General features: G+C 42.5%; 1 protein-coding gene across 1 annotated transcript; it reads left to right on the top strand.

Moving 5' to 3' along the window:
* The first annotated feature begins 1,475 nt into the window (after positions 1-1,475).
* Positions 1,476-17,348, top strand: LOC115145512 (homeobox protein Dlx4a-like). Its single transcript, XM_029687043.2, has 3 exons — positions 1,476-2,044; positions 5,822-6,018; positions 16,769-17,348. The coding sequence occupies exons 1-3, from the start codon at positions 1,708-1,710 to the stop codon at positions 17,018-17,020; spliced, it is 786 nt and encodes a 261-aa protein (XP_029542903.1). The 5' UTR covers positions 1,476-1,707; the 3' UTR covers positions 17,021-17,348.
* The last annotated feature ends 1,560 nt before the right edge of the window (positions 17,349-18,908 follow it).

Genomic DNA, 18,908 nt, shown 5'->3' with positions numbered 1-18,908 from the left:
AAAAAAAAACTAGACTACCCACCCTAGTCACACCCTGACCTAACCAAAATATAGAATAAAAATGATCTCTAAGGTCAGGGCGTAACACAAATAGGGAAAATGATTGTGTTACACAAATATGAATATGGCGAACCAATTGATATGCCAACATTCGTTATAGACTAAATGTTTCAATATTATTTGAAAGAAATATAAGCCATCATTATGGGATAGGCCTATTTATTTCCACCGAATAGCAGGCGTTGGAACATGAGTCTACAATATGAGGATGAATGGTCTACCATAACGACTACAGTATTATTTTTATTTTCGTATTACTGTGTAGGCTAGTGTAGTGTAGGCTAATAGTTAGGCAAAAATTATTCAGGGAGTCTCTGTACTGAAACGTTAGCTTCTGCGCGTTGCTCAATTGTTACCAAAAGCAGCATAGGCTAGAGCTCTGGCATAGGCTATGTTCCTACACGTTGACAGCAACCTGTGTCATTTAGACTTGTGACTGAATTACATAAAGTGACAACTCTAAATGTGCCATTTAGGCCTAATGATTTAGAGCGTCTTCGGCGCTACATCTGTCATGCGCTGGGCCCGGGCCGGCCTGCGAGTTGATATCTATCGTCATCCATCTGTCCGACTATGTAATGGCTTCCAGTCGAAGGTGAAAGTCTTCTTTCATCACGGACAAGGTTGATAGATAGGGGCAGCCTCTTTTCCTTCTTCAGAAACTATCAGTAATTACAACTTGTCCTCTCACCAAGTACAACCTCCTAAAGAATGGTTTCTCATTTGTTGCATTTTTGTTTAAAAAACATGAGTCTTGTATGTTGTGTGTTATACATGTGCTGGGAAATAATATATGTGTGTATGTGCGTATTTGATGTTTTATCTTGATGTGCATCTGAGCGTTTTGATTAAGTCACATTTACAACGGTATTATAGCCACTGTGTTGAGCTTCTGTGCCCTCCCTTGAGTCTAGGTATGCGTAGGCTAAATCACGCATTGGCGCCAGGTGTAAATTAAATGTATAGGCTTATCATGTAGCTATGTGTATTGCGTATTAATTAGGCAGGTATACATATATAATAATTGATTATCCTATGGCCTAACTTGAGCGCAAAAGGTTTGCCCTTACGTAAAAACATCGCTGGCAAAATTGTCAAGTTTGTTGACAATCTTTGCAAACGCTAAAAGGCTACATAACAAAATCTAAACATACTTGACATTAGATTAGCCTAGTTAATATCTGTTACAGTAGGCCTATCTTCTCATTTAGCATACATTGTTTCCAAATTCTGCTGCATTGAAATGTCATTACTGCCCAAACTGGAAGACGGATTTCTTGTAGTTTGTATTAATCTTGTATGGTTTGGCCTCCGGGCAGGATGGCAGGATGACATGATTAGCCACCGCAACCAATGAGCAGGCGCGCTCGTGTTTGCCAAGCGAGGTAGCAACAAGTTTAAACCATATGCACAAAGTGTTCAGAGAAACAGTGAAGATGTTCCTCTTCTGTTTTTTAGAGACGATAAAATAAAGGGACTGCATAATTTAGAATTTGGAGACAAACGGAAGGATTTAGGAAATAACCTCGTCACCTTAGCTTCGTGCTCTTGGTGTTTTTGTTAGGTAGCCTAACTTCCCTTCTCAGTGGATATGCATCGGTCCCATCTGTAGCACTCTATGGTGCCCTTTAACTGCGCCTCGAGTTTATGGACCCCCGCTCAATGATGACTATGAGTTCATTGTCGGACAGTCTGGTTTCTACTGATCCCTCAAAATCGGCCTTTCTGGAGTTCGGACACGGCTATCCCGGCCACCAGCAGCATCCCCCCGGCTTATCCCACAACATCTATCCAGTGCACGGCTTGCATCCCGTCGGACCCTCGCAGCACGACAGCTCCTTTTCTTCCAGCGCGTCATCCTATGGCCGCACGCTAGCCTACCCCTACCACAGCACTGTAAACGCACACCACCCAAGTGCCTACCTGCCATACCAGCACAGTAGCCACAACAACGGTCTGGGACGCACGAGAATAGAGGAAACAGGTACGTTTTAAAAACATCGGTGTTGACATTATGGAGTTTATTCAATGTTTGTTGCCATTTTCAAGATGTAGTTACAGTGGCGAAGGCTATACGGACGCGATGGACTTCAAAATTAGAATTGGGCACTTATATAGCCTACCTAAACCCTATCAGAAGTCTACAAATAAACCACTAATGAAATATAGGGAATTCATAACATATAGCAGGCAGCATTACGGAAACAGTGCTCTGACCTAAAGTTATTAATTAATAGGATAGTAATTTGTAATGCAAAACGCCCTTGTTCCCATGTCACATATGTAGTCTATAACATCTGAGCACGTTTGAAAATATTTTATTTTTAAGAGTCAATAGTTTACAGGCTACTGAACTTCAAGATACATGCATGGATAAAGCAAGGGACTGTTCTCGTCTCAAATTGAAATGAGAATCAATTTTCAGAAGATTTCACATTACCTAGGGCTAATGTGTAGCCTATTTCACCATTTTAATTAATAGTCTAATCTGATATTAGGACAGGTGATTAGACCTAAGGGTAGGCTACTACTGGTCAGTTTGCATTTATATTATTGTGCCGCGAGACAGGTCGGTTGATTGGCACAATAATTAGCCTACTCTGGATGATGATACAGGTCACATGCAGCCGACATGGGAGGGAAAAACCGAGCCACTAAACATTTTATCCTGTGGTCTCCCACAAAGCACAGGGCCCAAACAAAACATGTAATCTGAAAACCATTTACCTTTGATGACGTTATTGCTTCTGTGATCCTACATTACTTAATTGATATGTTAAAATACAGATAGCCGCATAGGACTTAATGAAAGAGTTACATCATTTTACCTCGTATTTTTTTTTTTAATCAAAACGTTAAACAAAATACATACAGCATTAATTCCAAGTAGTCTAATGTCAATGATCAAAATAACCCTGTCTCTAGGCCTATACATAAAATCAAGTTGTTTAGAATGGCTAGTCCTATTTGAAGTGTGAAGCTGTTTGGGACTAAAAACTCGAAGACATTCAGATAGGAATCAACCTCTCAACAACAACAACAAAAATATGATGAGTGAGCTCGTTTAGGGGTTTAGCAGCCTATTTATATTTACACAACATCAAAAACCTGTGCGGTAATTGGCAGGGAATGTCATCCATCTATCGTCGACTGACTGTGACATCTCCACTGCACTGTTGGCTATTGCCATGTTCATCAACTCTATCCAGGCAAGTCAGTTAAGAACAAATGCTTATTTACAATAAAGGCCTACCGGGTGCATTGGTTGCCTTGTTCGGGGGCAGAATGGCAGATTTTGACCTTGTCAGCTCGGGGATTTGATTCAGCAAACTTTCGGTTATTGGTCCAACGATCTAACCACTCGGCTACCTGCCGCTACCTGCCGCCCAATCTCACAGGCATTTCGTGTGTTGGCCATGTTAGAAAGTCAATACCCCAGATATTATAAACATTGCAGTCCTCTTGAACATTAACAGATTCATTATGTTATTCTTAGTTCTGATTAAAAGCTGGTCATTGTTCTGAACAATGTATTATCATTATTTTTATGATGATAATATAACCATGTAATGATTAGTTTAATTCCTACCAATGACAATATAATGGCCCAATAATAATAAAGGAAACTATTGCAACAAATGTTATATCAACATTGATTACGTTGTATGTTGCAATTATTTTTTGGAATGCATAGTTTTAGTTTTAGTGATTTTAAAGGTGCTACACGGGATTTTTATTTTTGTATTGTAATTTCAAAAAATGTCCAAAACATATCTGTCGCTAATAGTGGAATATTAGTGTTTCACAGTATTACTTTACTCCCCAGTGTTGTGATTGGCTGTGATATTCGCCCATTGATTTCTCGCGCTAGAGTGGCATCTATTGTCAAACTAGGAAAGCTATTCTGACTTTGTGGCTGTGTTGTCTAGTGGAAATTTCCTGTTTGCTCAAATTCCACACTGTTCGCTCAATTTCACTGAATAGTGTAGGGAATCAGTGTACATCTAAATCTTTGTGAAATATATTTTCAATAACAAAAAATTTAGTTTATACAGCTGTTTGAAGCTGGTGGGCCAAAACAAAAGAACAGTTTTTGCATAGGGCACGGTAATACGATAAAACTAAGCCCTCAAAATAAGGCATTAAATACTTGCATTTTGTTGAAGAATTACATTTTAATAATAGCATATTCACTTAAGATCTTCCTTGGTTCTTCCCACAGAACAAAACAAAAAGACTGCAACAACAACCATGTCTGTGTCACTAATACAGTTGTTAATTTAACACTGAAAAGTGTGGGCCTGTATAGACACTGGACCAGTGTTAAATTGAACACTGTCAGTGTTGATTCAACACGGGAGAATTGTCTGTGCAGTAGCATGTGAGGTAAGGCCTATGAGTTTATGTTTATTATTTGCTATTTGAATAGCAGGCTTAGAATAGAAAAGGGACAATCAAGATTCAACAGTTCCAATGCAACTTATTTAACTCAAAAATACAAGACAATACAATACAACTTTATTTTCCATTAGTTATAGCAAACAACAGAAATGTGTCTTCTGCTCATTCTCAACTGCCCCAGACAGCACAAATCACACACAGTTAAGGCAAGCACCGGGTCACCCCTGTATGTTTTGGGGTTAAGGGCCTTGTTCAAGGACCCAAGCCACAAAACAAAAGGGGAATGTCTTAAGGATGTGAACCCAGCAGCATTCCAATTGCCAGATACATTTTTTTCCAGCTCCTGGCCCGGGATTCAAACCTGCCATCTTCCAGCCACATGTCCATCTCCCTTAGCCATTGGGCTACCTACCTCCTACCTAAATTCTCTGCAATTATTGTTCAACTTAGCAAATCAAATCTAAATCTTCCGCCCGTGTAAAACAAAAAGTTAAGTATTTATTTGATTTATTTCACCTTTATTTAACCAGGTAGGCTAGTTGAGAACAAGTTCTCATTTGCAACTGCGACCTGGCCAAGATAAAGCAAAGCAGTTCGACACATACAACAACACAGAGTTACACATGGAATAAACAAACATACAATCAATAATACAGTAGAAAAATCTATATACAGTATGTGCAAATGAGGTAGGATAAGAGTGGTAAGGCAATAAATAGGCTATGGTGGCAAATGAATTACAATATAGCAATTAAACACTGGAATGGTAGAATGTGCAGAAGATGAATGTGCAACTTGAGATACAGGGGTGCAAAGGAGCAAGGTAAAAAAAAAAATACAGTATGGGGATGTGGTAGATTGGATGGGCTATTTACAGATGAGCTATGTACAGGTGCCGTGATCTGTAGATGAAGTAGATGAAAGATTAACCTCCTCACGCTATTTCACTGGTTGTATTATAAGGATGGATTCATACAGTGTCATGTTACTATGAATGTCTTGTGGGGCCTAACGCAGCTGTTTCCCTAAGCACTAGTCAGTATGTGCACTCTTCATAACAATGGGAATAATGGGGAGCAATATGCAGTCATTATATTCCTCATGCTCAATGATCTCTTTTGCCACATGAGATAGAAAAGAAAAGTTGAGCTCTTGCCCATTGAGGGCAAATTCAATGGCTTAACTTAAACATGTATTATTCATTAAATGTATGATTATTATTATGATCATTATTATTATTATTATTATTATTGCTGTTGTTGTTGTTGATAATATTGTTATTATTATTTCCACATTTCTGACCTCAATGGGACTTCCTGGTGAAATAAAATAAAACTTTTCCTTCTTCATCCTTTTGAAGAGCTTGAGAAGCCAACCACGGTGATCGAGAACGGAGAAATTAGACTGAACGGAAAAGGGAAGAAGATCCGAAAACCTCGGACCATCTACTCAAGCTTACAACTGCAAGCGCTCAACCAGAGATTCCAGCAAACCCAATACCTTGCACTACCTGAGCGAGCCGATCTGGCAGCAAAATTGGGACTAACTCAAACGCAGGTACATATTTCTGTATTTTGGGCCAATTTAATTAGTCTATTTCAGTTATTTTTACTGATTTAACTGTTCCATAAGGTGTATATTACAAGAGGCTCTTCAATGCACAACAATTTTGGTGTCAGTCTCTTTTTAAACATGGTCTGTATAGGTCTCAATAGTTTGAATGGAATAAATGGGCAAGCATTACACAAACGGTTCACAAAATGAACAATTCCTATGGCCTGTTGTTTACTCGAGTCGAGCAAAATGTTCCTTCTTTGTAAGCATCTCATCTCTCAAGGTGGTGAGAGGTTTAGTCAAAATTATGTGCATGCCCATTCTCAACGGCACGCCTTCTCTTTGCATCTAGGCTACAACACTATATGCATAAGTGCTTGATTAGATACTGTTAAAGCCAAATGTCTCATTAAAAATGAGAATGGAGCCTAATGTTATGGAGTTGTGTAATTTAAGGCTTTGAGAATTTCCACTCTAAGTAGTTCAAGTTTTCCGATGCTGTATTATTTAACATATAGGAGAAAACACTGGAACATTGTGTTCCTAGGTATCAACCTCCATTAGTTTGATGTCCTGCCATGTTCATGGAGGTGTTAGCCTACTCTCTCTGCCTGTAACTGATATTGTTTCCCCTCCTGAGTGGGAGGCACACACTTTCATGTATATTTGAATGCAACATGGCTGGAATGGCAGGTCCCCGTTGACAGCGAGGCAGCAGAAGTGCAGGGTGTATCACTGTCCTGTATTACCGCTACTTGTCTTACTACTGTGTTATCTATCTCCTACTATTACTTACTTACTCATCTGGGCCTGTATTCACTATGGGCCAGTTTCCTGGACACATTAAGCGTTGTCCTGGACTAAAAAAACTGTTTCAATGGTGATTCTCCATTGAGCATGCTTTTCAGTCCAGGTCTAGGCTTAATCTGTGTCTGGGAAACTGTCCCGAGTCTCAGAGTAGGATTGCTGATCTAGGATACATTTAGCCTTTTAGATCATAATAAATATGATTATGGACAGGGGGAACCTGATTATAGATCAGCACTCCTATACTCTTGAGACGCTTTATGAATACGGGCCCTGAGCTCTCATTCCTTGAGGATTTTAGAGGTAACACTCCATGCTCAGTCATCTCCTTTAGCCTATATAGCTCTTGGTTCAGTTTAAAGTCCTCAATATCTCAGCCAATGGGTTCCTTTTGTAACTAACTCCTTACTTCTCACTAAGCGCTGTCTGTCTGGCAAGGGAAGAGGAAGGGAGAGGGGGGAACGGCCGCGGACATTTTGTCTGTCAGTAGGAATAGAGGAAGAGAGCTTAGCAAGTTATCGCGTCACATTTTGTATAAATATTGTCCCAGGAAGTTTTTGGGTTCCCGAAATGAGAGAAAAATTACAGCAAAGAAAGTACAGACTTTGGTAGGGCTACATTCTTTTTAATTTGGGAGAGTTTACTGCTTTCAACCAGGTAATAATTCTATATTTCTTGAAATCTAGAGATCTCCCTTACTATGTTTGCCTGGGGATTTAAAAAATACTTAATGGCTAATCCAAAGAGAGTATGATGAGAATGCTGCTTTTCTTCAATTGGAGTAAAGATTGTTTTTGGCGTATTGACGGATATGAAATGCAGTAATTTATCCTCTGTGGTAAGAGCCCATTCTGAACCTGTAGAGTCTGAGATGTGCTGCTAAGAGAGGAGAGCCTTAGTAATTCCATGTAAGTGCCACACGACAGATATCTGAGAAAGCGTAAAGAGGTGACTTTTTGCAAGATGAGCACTTTTTTACCATACTTTTTCAAATATAGTTGGAGTGGTATACATGCATTTGAAAGTTGCATTAATTGGGACTTTAGAGACATGATATGTCTAGTATATAAAGGTCATGCACACGGCCATGGCGCCAAGCCGCCAAAACAGAGAATCAATGGCCTCCTTTTCTCTCACAAAGTTGTACCCCTCTACCCCCACTGCCCCTCCCTACGCTCATCTGTAAAACTGTACTTACCAACTTTCTCCTTTTTTCTAAGAACATTTTTTCCAAACATTCGCTCTTTCATTCCTTCTTCATATCTATTCAACACCCTCTTTCTCTCTTCTAAAAAAAACTGGCACCCTTGCAAAATTATCCTATATACACTGAGTATACAAAACATTAAGAAAACCTGCTCTGTGTATCAAGAATGGTCCACCACCCAAAGGACATACAGCAAACTTGTCACAACTGTGGAAAGGATTGGAGTCAACATGGACCAGCATCCCTGTCGAAAGCTTCCGACACCTTGTAGAGTCCATTCCCCGACGAATTGAGGCCGTTCTGAGGTCGAAAGGAGGTCAACGCAATATTAGCAAGGTGTTCCTAATGTTTGGTATACTCTCAGTGTACGTATATGCTAAATATGAAGAAGCACTTCTCGAAACCTCTCTGATATGGGGCGGCAGGTAGCCTAGTGGTTAGTAACCCAAAGGTTGCTGGATCGAATCCCCGAGCTGACAAGGTAAAAATCTGCTGTTCTGCCCCTGAACAAGGCAGTTAACCCACTGTTCCCTGGTAGGTTGTCATTGTAAATAAGAATTTGTTCTTAACTGACTTGCCTAGTTAAATAAAAATAAATTATGTTACCTTTATGTTATGTTACCTGGGAGGAGACAGGAATTATTGATAAGGTCATATTGATAAGGGAGCTAGATATATTGGAATCACTCATGTCTTCTGGCCTTCCATGAGCAGCAACCACCTGGCAGATTATGCATGGTCTTTTTTGCACCAGAAACACTCACCACCACTCGCCAGTCACCAGATATTTAACTAAGGAGAGTGGTTTCCCCAAATTGTACGGTACACACATTGATATTTAGTTGGATATGTGGGACAGGATTTTCTGGCGTGATTTTTTAATTACCAAACAATTACCAAACATTTCAGACTGAAAGCCCTTGTTAGCTGAGTGTTGCTGTTGAAATCTAAAACCAATATTTCCAATTATTATAGGAAAAGCTACTTACATTAGCATGCTGTTGATTGACATTAGGGTCAAATTAATTCATAAATATATGTTCGATGCAATTTGGCACTAAATTAATGATATGTACCCATTGATTCTTGAAGAATATAACTCATAAAGACCTCATGAACTTAGTTAAACAGTCCTACCCATAAGAACCCAAAATATAAGCTTGTTTTACTCCAGTGGTTTATGTGAGACTTGGTTTTTGTTACATCTGCAAGAACTGTTAATTATATTGCTGGCATGGAATGTGATACACCGTTTTAATTAATATACCCATTTAGTCAGTGTTAAAATACACTGGAGTGTGTTTAAAAAAATTATATATATATATATATTTATAATTTTAGCACTTATAGGCGTGCCCACATTATTACGTTTAGGCCTATGGGAGTGTCCTAATGTATTTATGGGAGTGTTATGTTATTGTTATGGTCCTACTCTTTTTTTTCATGTTGATCAGAACTGATGATGTGTAGGCTAAAGTCAGAGAAAACGATGTAAAAGTTGGCAGACTTGTGGACTCGTCACATGACTTGGACTACTCGAGTCACATGACTTGGACTCGAGTCTGACTTAAATACATTAACTTGAGACTTGACTTGGACTTGGAGCCTCAAGACTCGGGACTTGATTTTGACTTGAGATTATCTGTCCAGGTTTTGTAATGTTTTGTCACTCATTTTGTGGCACAGAGTCTACGTGGATTACACTACAGCATCGCAGCATAGCAGCATCACAGCATCACCATTTTGGTTCGTGAAACGCACACTCACCACTAATTGGACCAGAAAACTATCAATCAACACAGGCGAACAGATTGGTGATTTGCTATACAGCTATAGGATCGGGTGCAGCACAAGCATCAAGGCATCAAAGTGCCTTGGTAAAATCACTGGAGAAGCCAGTGTTAGACAAATTCGATTTGATTTCTCAAGGGGAGGGTGTACTGTCTTGCCCTCTACCAGTGTCCGTTCAGATAGGACAGGTTAAGCCTGATACAGAGGCTATTCATTTTGGGCTATTTCATTTTGTTACGTTACAACTAGAGATTCTGGGTTCGAGTCAAGGCTCTGTCGCAGCCGGCCGCAACCGGGAGACCCATGGGGCGGCGCACAATAAGCCCAGGGTCGTCCAGGTTAGGGGAGGGTTTGGCTGGCAGGGATGTCCTTGTCCCATCGCGCAACAGCGACTCCTGTGGTGCCGGGCACAGTACATGCTGACACTGTCGCCAGGTGTACAGTGTTTCCTCCGACACATTGGTGCGACTGGCTTCTGGGTTAAGTGGGCATTGTGTCAAAGAAGCAGTGCGGCTTGGTTGGGTTGTGTTTCGGAGGATGCACGGCTCTCGACCTTTGCCTCTCCCCAGTCCGTGTGGAAATTGCAGTGATGAGACAAGACTGTAACTACCAAAATTGGAGAGAAAAAGTAGTACAATACCCCATGATGACAAAGAATATATATATATATATATATTTTTGTGCAAATGATTAACAAATAAAAAACTGATTTATCAAATTTTCATAAGTATTTGCAAAAGTATTCATCCCCCTTGGTGTTTTTCATATTTTGTTGCATTACAACCTGTAATTTAAATGGATGTTTATTTGGATTTCATGTAATGGACAAACACAAAATATTCCAAATTGGTGAAGTGAAATTAAATAAATAACTTGCTTCAAAAAAACGTTTAAAAAAGAATGGAAAAGTGGTGCATGCATATGTATTCACCCCTGTTGCTATGAAGCCCCCAAATAAGATCTGGTGCAACCAATTTCCTTCTGAAGTCACATAATTTGTTAAATAAAGTCCACCTATGTGCAATCTAAGTGTCACATGATCTCAGTATATATACACCTGTTCTGAAAGGCCCCAGAGTCTGCAACACCACCAAGCAAAACGACACCACCAAGCAAGCGGCACCATGAAGACCACGGAGCTCTCCAAACAGGTCAGGGACAAAGTTGTGGGGAAGTCTAGATCAGGGTTGAGTTATAAAAACATATCAGAAACTTTGAACATCCCACGGAGCACCATTAAATCCATTATTAAAAAATGGAAAGAATATGGCACCACAACAAACCTGCCAAGAGAGCCCACCAAAACTCATGGACCAGGCAAAGAGGGCTTTAATCAGAGAAGCAACAAAGAGACCAAAGATAACCCTGAAGGAACTACAAAGCTCCACAGCGGAGATTGGAGTATCGGTCCATAGGACTTTAAGCCGTACTCTCCAACAGAGCTGAGCTTTACGGAAGAGTGGCCAGAAAAAAGCCATTGCTTAAAGAAAAAAATAAGCAAACAAGTTTGGTGTTCACCAAAAGGCATGTCGGAGAGTCCCCAAGCATATGGAAGAACCGTACTCTGGTCAAATGAGACTACAATTGAGCTTTATGGCCATCAAGGAAAACGCTATGTCTAGCACAAACCCAACACCTCTCATCACCTGAGAACACCATCCTCACAGTGAAACATGGTGGTGGCAGCATCATGCTGTGGGATGTTTTTCCTCGGCAGGGACTGGGAAACTGGTCAGAGTTGAAGGAATGAGGGAAATTCTTGAGGGAAACCTGTTTCAGTCTTCCAGAGATTTGGAGACTGGGACCGAGGTTCACCTTCCAGCAGGACAATGACCCCAAGCATACTGCTAAAGCAGCACATGAGTGGTTTAAGGGGAAACATTTAAATATCTTGGAATGGCCTAAGTCAAAGCCCAGACCTCAATCCAATTGAGAATCTGTGGTATGACTTGAAGATTGCAGTACACCAGTATAACCCATCCAACTTGAAGGAGCTGGAGCAGTTTTGCCTTGTAGAATGGGCAAAAATCCCAATGGCTAGATGCGCCAAGCTTATAGAGACATACCACAAGAGGCTTGCAGCTGTAATTGCTGCAAAAGGTGGCTCTACAAAGTATTGACTTTGGGGGGGGGGGGATGCTCAAGTTTTCTGTTTTTTTGTCTTATTCCTTGTTTGTTTCACAATAAAAAAATATGTTGAATCTTCAAAGAGGTAGGCATGTTGTGTAAATCAAATGATACAACCCCCCCCAAAAAATGTTTTATTTTAATTCCAGGTTGTAAAGGCAACAAAATAGGAAAAATGCCAAGGGGGTGAATACTTTCGCAAGCCACTGTATACAGACCCTTTACTCAGTACTTTGTTGAAGCACCTTTGGCAGTGATTTCAACCTTGAGTCTACTTGGGTATGACGCTACAAGCTTGGCACACCCGTATTTTGGGAGTTTCTGTCATTCCTCTCTGCAGATCCTCTCACGCTCTGTCAGGTTGGATGGGGTGCGTTGCTGCACGGCTATTTTCAGGTCTCTCCAGAGATGTTCGATCGGGTTCAAGTCCGGGCTCTGGCTGGGCCACTCAAGGACATTCAGAGTCTTGTCCAGAAGCCACTCCTACATTGCCTTGGCTGTGTGCTTAGGGTCGATGTCCTGTTGGAAGGTGAACCTTCGCCCCAGTCTGAGGTCCGGAGCGCTCTCGAGCAGGCTTTCATCAGAGATCTCTCTGTACTTTGCGCCGTCATGGTCTGAGAGTCCTTTTCCTTTAGGTGCCTTTAGAGTTGCTTCCGTCTAGCCACTCTAACATAAAGGCCTGATTGTTGGAGTGTTGCAGAGATGGTTGTCCTTCTGTAAGGTTCTCCCAGTGACCGCCAGGTTTTTCGTCACTTCCCTGACCAAGGCCCTTCTCCCCAGATTGCTCAGTGTGGCCGTGCGGCCAGCTCTAGGAAGAGTCTTGATGGTTCCTGTCACGCCCTGGCCTTAGTATTCTGTGTTTTCTTTATTATGTTGGTTAGGCCAGGGTGTGACATGGGTAATTTATGTGTCTTGTTTTGTCTAGGGGTTTTGTAGTCTATGGGGTTGTGTTCAGTTGAGTGTTCTAGGTAAGTCTATGGTTGCCTGGAGTGGTTCTCAATCAGAGGCAGGTGTTTATCGTTGTCTCTGATTGGGAACCATATTTAGGCAGCCATATTCTTTAGGTATCTTGTGGGTGATTGTTCCTGTCTCTGTGTTTTGCACCAGTTAGGACTGTTTCGGTTTTTCCACGTTTTCTTATTTTGTATAGTGTTCACGGTTTCATCTTTCATTAAAGATGTTTATAAATAACCATGCTGCATTTTGGTCCTCCTCTCCTTCTCAGTAAGAAAGCCGTTACAGAATCACCCACCACAACAGGACCAAGCGGCGTGGTGACAGGCAGCGGCAGCAGGAGCAGCGCAAGGAGGAATGGACATGGGATGATGTGTTGGATGGCAAGGGTTGCTACACTTGGGAGGAGATCCTGGCGGGAAAGGATCGCCTCCCATGGGTACAGGTGGAGGCAGCTAGGAGAGCAGAGGCAGCCGGAGAGAGGAGCCGGCGATACGAGGGAACACGGCTGGCAAAGAAGCCCGAGAGTCAGCCCCAAAAATTTATTGGGGGAGGCACACAGGAAGTATGGCGAAGCCAGGTAGGAGACCTGCGCCAACTTCCTGTGCTTTACCGGGGGGCTAGAGAGACCGGGCAGGCACCGTGTTATGCTGTGGAGAGCACGGTGTCCCCAGTGCGGGTGCATAGCCCGGTGCGGTACATACCAGCTCCTCGTATCGGCCAGGCTAGAGTGGGCATCGAGCCAGGTGCCATGAAGCCGGCTCTACGCATCTGGTCTCCAGTGCGTCTCCTTGGGCCGGCGTACATGGCACCAGCCTTACGCATGATGTCTCCGGATCGCCTCTGCACAGCCCAGTGCGGGCTATTCCACCTCGCCGCACTGGCAGGGCAACCGGGAGCATTCAACCAGGTAAGGTTGGGCAGGCTCGGTGTTCAAGAGCTCCAGTGCGCCTGCACGGTCCGGTCTATCCAGTACCACCTCCACGCACCAGCCCTCCGGTGGCAGCTCCCCGCACCAGGCTTCCTGTGCGTGTCCTTGGCCCAGTACCACCAGTGCCGACACCACGTACCAGGCCTGCAGGTGCGCCTCGCCTGTCCAGCGCTGTTAGAGCCTTCCTCCTCTCCAGCGTCGCCTGAGCTGCCCGTCTTTCATGAGCCGCCAGAGTCTCCCGTCTTTCATGAGCTGCCAGAGTCTCCCGTCTGTCATGAGCCGCCAGAGTCTCCCGTCTGTCATGAGCCGCCAGAGTCTCCCGTCTGTCATGAGCCGCCAGAGTCTCCCGTCTGTCATGAGCCGCCAGAATCTCCCGTCTGTCATGAGCCGCCAGAGTCTCCCGTCTGTCATGAGCCGCCAGAGTCTCCCGTCTGTCATGAGCCGCCAGAGCTGCCAGTCAGCATGGAGCAGCCAGAGCCGCCAGTCAGCCAGGATCCTCCAGAGCCGCCAGTCAGCCAGGATCTTCCAGAGCCGCCAGTCAGCCAGGATCTTCCAGAGCCGCCAGTCAGCCAGGATCTTCCAGAGCCGCCAGTCAGCCAGGATCTTCCAGAGCCGCCAGTCAGCCAGGATCTTCCAGAGCCGCCAGTCAGCCAGGAGCCGCCAGTCAGCCAGGATCCACCAGAGCCGCCAGTCAGCCAGGATCCTCCAGTCTGCCAGGATCCGCCAGAGCCGCCATTCCGCCAGGATCCGCCAGAGCCGCCATTCAGCCACGATCCGCCAGAGCCGCCATTCAGCCAGGATCTGCCAGAGCCATCAACCTGCCTGAGCTATCTCTTAGTCCTGGGCTACCTATCAGTCCTGAGCTACCTATCAGTCCTGAGCTACCTATCAGTCTTCAGCTACCCCTCAGTCTTCAGCTACCCCTCAGTCTTCAGCTACCCCTCAGTCTTCAGCTACCCCTCAGTCTTGAGCTACCCCTCAGTCCCGAGCTACCCCTCAGTCTTGAGCTACCCCTCAGTCCCGAGCTACCCCTCAGTACCAAGCTACCTCAGTCCCGAGCTAGCTGTCCCTCAGTCCAGTGGGGCCCTTTGTTAAGGTTACTAGGCCAAGGTCGGCGGTGAGGGTCGCCACTCAAGGACTAAGACTGTGTTGGAGTGGGGTCCACGTCCCGCGCCAGAGCCGCCACCGTGGACAGACGCCCACCCAGACCCACCCCTATGGGTTTAGGTGTGCGGCCGGGAGTCCGCACCTTTGGGGGGGGGGTACTGTCACGCCCTGGCCTTAGTATTCTGTGTTTTCTTTATTATGTTGGTTAGGCCAGGTTGTGACATTGGTGATTTATGTGTCTTGTTTTGTCTAGGGGTTTTGTAGTCTATGGGGTTGTGTTCAGTTGAGTGTTCTAGGTAAGTCTATGGTTGCCTGGAGTGGTTCTCAATCAGAGGCAGGTGTTTATCGTTGTCTCTGATTGGGAACCATATTTAGGCAGCCATATTCTTTAGGTATCTTGTGGGTGATTGTTCCTGTCTCTGTGTTTTGCACCAGTTAGGACTGTTTCGGTTTTTCCACATTTTCTTATTTTGTATAGTGTTCACGTTTTCATCTTTCATTAAATATGTTTATAAATAACCACGCTGCATTTTGGTCCTCCTCTCCTTCCCAGGAAGAAAGCCATTACAGTTCCAAACGTATTAAATTTAAGAATGATGGCGGCCACTGTGTTCTTGGGAACCTTCAATGCTGCAGACATTTTTTGGTACCCTTCCCCAGATCTGTGACTTGACACAATCCTGTCTCAGAGCTCTACGGACAATTCCATCGACCTCATTACTTGGTTTTTGCTCTCACATGAACTGTTACCTGTCGGCCTTATATAGACAGGTGTGTGCCTTTCCAAATCATGTCCAATCAATAGAATTTACCACAGGTGGACTCCAATCATGTTGTAGAAACTTCTCAAGCATGATCAATGGAAACAGGATGCACCTGAGCTCAATTTCGAGTCTCATAGCAAAGGGTCTGAATACTTATATATTTTAGTAAATGTAATATTTTTTGCAAAAATGTATAAAAACATGCTTTTTATTTGTCATTGTGGTGTGTGTGTTGTGTGTGGGGGGGTTGATGAGGGAAAAACTATTTAATACGTTTTAGAATTAGGCTGTAATGTAACAAAATGTGGAACATTTGAAGGGGTCTGAGTACTTTACCAATTGCACTGTAAATGTAATTAATTCAAGACATCACAACAGTATTTCTGTCATTGGCGTGTTTGGGGTGACACTCTTGGGCAGCCCTTGCGAAATGTGAGCTATCTGAGCCGTGTTTTCCACTCATCTCCACAATCAATTGCAATTCATAATTAGATTTTACGAGAGCTGCTTTTACCACGCTGTGGGTGTTGCGGTTACATAAACGTCTCACCAGGCTCTCTCCATATCAAAATATCTCTGTAAATTCTCTGCATTGTTCGTAGAATGGGGAAAACAACCTTAAAGGAATGCCAAACGTATTGCTTGCCTGGTCTGTAGTGCGGTTACAGTTCATTCTCCTGGCAACCTGAACTCACCCACCAGCTTTATTTTGTCATTCTTGTGAATGTTCTGTTTTTAGTCCAACGTAATTGTTCTCAAATGGAAAATATTTGTATTATTCCTTTTCGCTAACAATGCAGTCAAAGCCTACAGTTATAATTCAAATAATGTAATGCTCTATTTGCCAGTATGCTGGCAACATGCAAAGGTACATAACAATATTATCAAATAACAATTATATTAACAACAATGAGGCCATGGATATTATAATAAACTATTATTATTTGTATTATTATAGTGAGTACTGAATAGACTAATAATAATAGTAGCTTATTAATTATGATAAAGATTATAATAATAGCCTAATTGCAGGCTTAATATACTAAATTGTATTTATTGTTGCAGGTTAAGATATGGTTCCAGAACAAACGCTCCAAGTACAAGAAGATCATGAAGCATGGCCCGGGCGGACCGGAGGGAGAACACCTGCACCCTGGGTCATCTGGGTCTCCGTGTTCCCCGGGGATGCCGCCACTTTGGGACGTTTCCATGGCAAATAAGGGGACGCCTGCGCAATCCGGTGGATACATGAACAATTTCGGACACTGGTACCCAAGCCACCACCAGGAATGTATGCCGAGAACTCAAATGATGTGACGGGATGTGGACAATGGGATTGAATTATATCTGCTCTCCTCAACTGACTTTACTCAATCTCAACATTTAGATTCGTGTTTCGTCTCCTCTTGTACATGAACCGCGTAGCATATCCCCTTTTAAATGTAGCTCCAAGCCCCAGCTATCACATTAGAGTCTTAATTTTTGAAACGCACGTTTAAAGGTCTTTTGCTTGAATTTCATCGGAGGTTTTGCCTACAATTTCGTGGACATGAAGAAATGTCTGCACGGATTTTGCCTTGGAGGCTTATGTGGATCTGGAATTTGAATGCAGTTCAGTTTCAAATAAAGCCTCAGTGGTCAACTATGCACTGCAATAATATCTCTTTTTACGAAATGAGCAATCCGAAGATTTCAGAAGTTTGAGCATGAAAATGCCTAACCCTTTTATATATATATATAAATAAATATATATAAATACATAAGTTCGATTAGGCATGAGTTTATAATTATTACTATTATTAGTAGTAGTAGTAGTATTATTAGTAGTAGCCTATTATTATTATTATTAAAGTAAATATCAAATATACCAAAATACGGAAAAAAAACGGACATCTATGGCGCAATGAAAACTAACAAAGGGTCATGTATTTTACCCTAAAACATTTGAACAAGCAAAAGAGGGTATTATTTTAATGTTGACAATGATTTTATAAAATGGTTATGTCAATTAAAGGTAATTTGGGATATAGCTTGTTAAATAAAACTTTCATTCCAACAGTATAATTACCAGCAATTTGCAGGCAACAAAAAATATTATTCTCCAAAACTGAAAGTCCATAGGAACTAATAGGAAAAGAACAAGGAGCATCCATCGGCTGTTGCGGGTCTACAAGGCAACGGAATCGTCATTAACCCAAATTACTTGCAGCCGTAAGCTAATTGTAGCCTATCAGCAGTCCGGCACAAATAGCTGAAAAACGAGAGACAAAAGACATGATAGCGCCCGTGAGAGTGCTATCATGGGGGGGCAAACAAACCAACTGTGGTGATTTTTTTTAGTATAGGACTAACTATTGAGCACAAAGGTGGCAACACATGTCCAAGAGTGGTGTGGCGATAAAAACAATTCTGGGGCCCGTCGTTTTTCTTGATCTTGTAACCTATCCACGTAAAAGTCAATGCCTTATACTGTATACATGATTCACCTCTTGTAAAAAAGGTTTAATATGGGCTGTGATGGGACCAGAGTTTTTCTAATCAGGTCACGTGGGTTTTAAAAAACTCCTGGGAAAACTGGCTTTGCTGAGGATAAAAACCCTGTCAACTGCAGCAACCTTTTACTTGCTCATGTCTGAATTGTGTTTTAAAAGGACTGGAGGGTTCCTTTACACGTACACACAGAGAAAGCAACATGATTGGACAATAAAACACACAGGGCTGAGGTTGCTTTATGCAGATTTGCATCGTGTAGTCCTGCCCTATGCAACTGTAGGCGGAATAAAACATGTACTCACAGTCTTTCAGCTATTGTGTTTATGAATTAATTCCAGTTAATAAGTTTGGACTGAAAATCCTAAATTGCCTAGTCAGCCCAAGTTTGAATATAAACCACATTTGATCCATTCACATTTTCTCACAACCAAATGGGCTATAAATAAAGCCCACACAACGTTACCTCTTCGTTAACATTGGTAGAGGGAGGCTAGACAATGCAGCTACTGTTGTTAGTAGCCTACAGTTGATCAGACTGAAAAATTGTCTCGTTACCAGGCAATACAGCGTGTACGATGGCTAATGTTTAGGTGTATAGGCTGTTACATGTATGTAATAGTCTTTGCTTGTGTATGTCGGGAGTGTTGTGTTATTATGCTTGCTAAATAAATACCAGCCAGAGGAAAGTGAAGAGCGCACCTTGAGCTTTGTC

This window comes from Oncorhynchus nerka, linkage group LG17 (assembly GCF_034236695.1).
Source record: "Oncorhynchus nerka isolate Pitt River linkage group LG17, Oner_Uvic_2.0, whole genome shotgun sequence".
NCBI classification, from domain to species: Eukaryota; Metazoa; Chordata; class Actinopteri; order Salmoniformes; family Salmonidae; genus Oncorhynchus; species Oncorhynchus nerka.
Note: the sequence above shows the minus strand (reverse complement) of the source record. Positions and strands in the feature narration are given on the sequence as shown.

Excerpts from the sequence above, each read along its gene's own strand:
- LOC115145512 (XM_029687043.2), top strand. The coding sequence starts at position 1,708 with ATGGACCCCCGCTCAATGATGACTATGAGTTCATTGTCGGACAGTCTG. Across the intron at positions 2,045-5,821 it reads CACGAGAATAGAGGAAACAG|AGCTTGAGAAGCCAACCACG; the intron begins GTACGTTTTAAA and ends ATCCTTTTGAAG. Across the intron at positions 6,019-16,768 it reads TGGGACTAACTCAAACGCAG|GTTAAGATATGGTTCCAGAA; the intron begins GTACATATTTCT and ends TTATTGTTGCAG.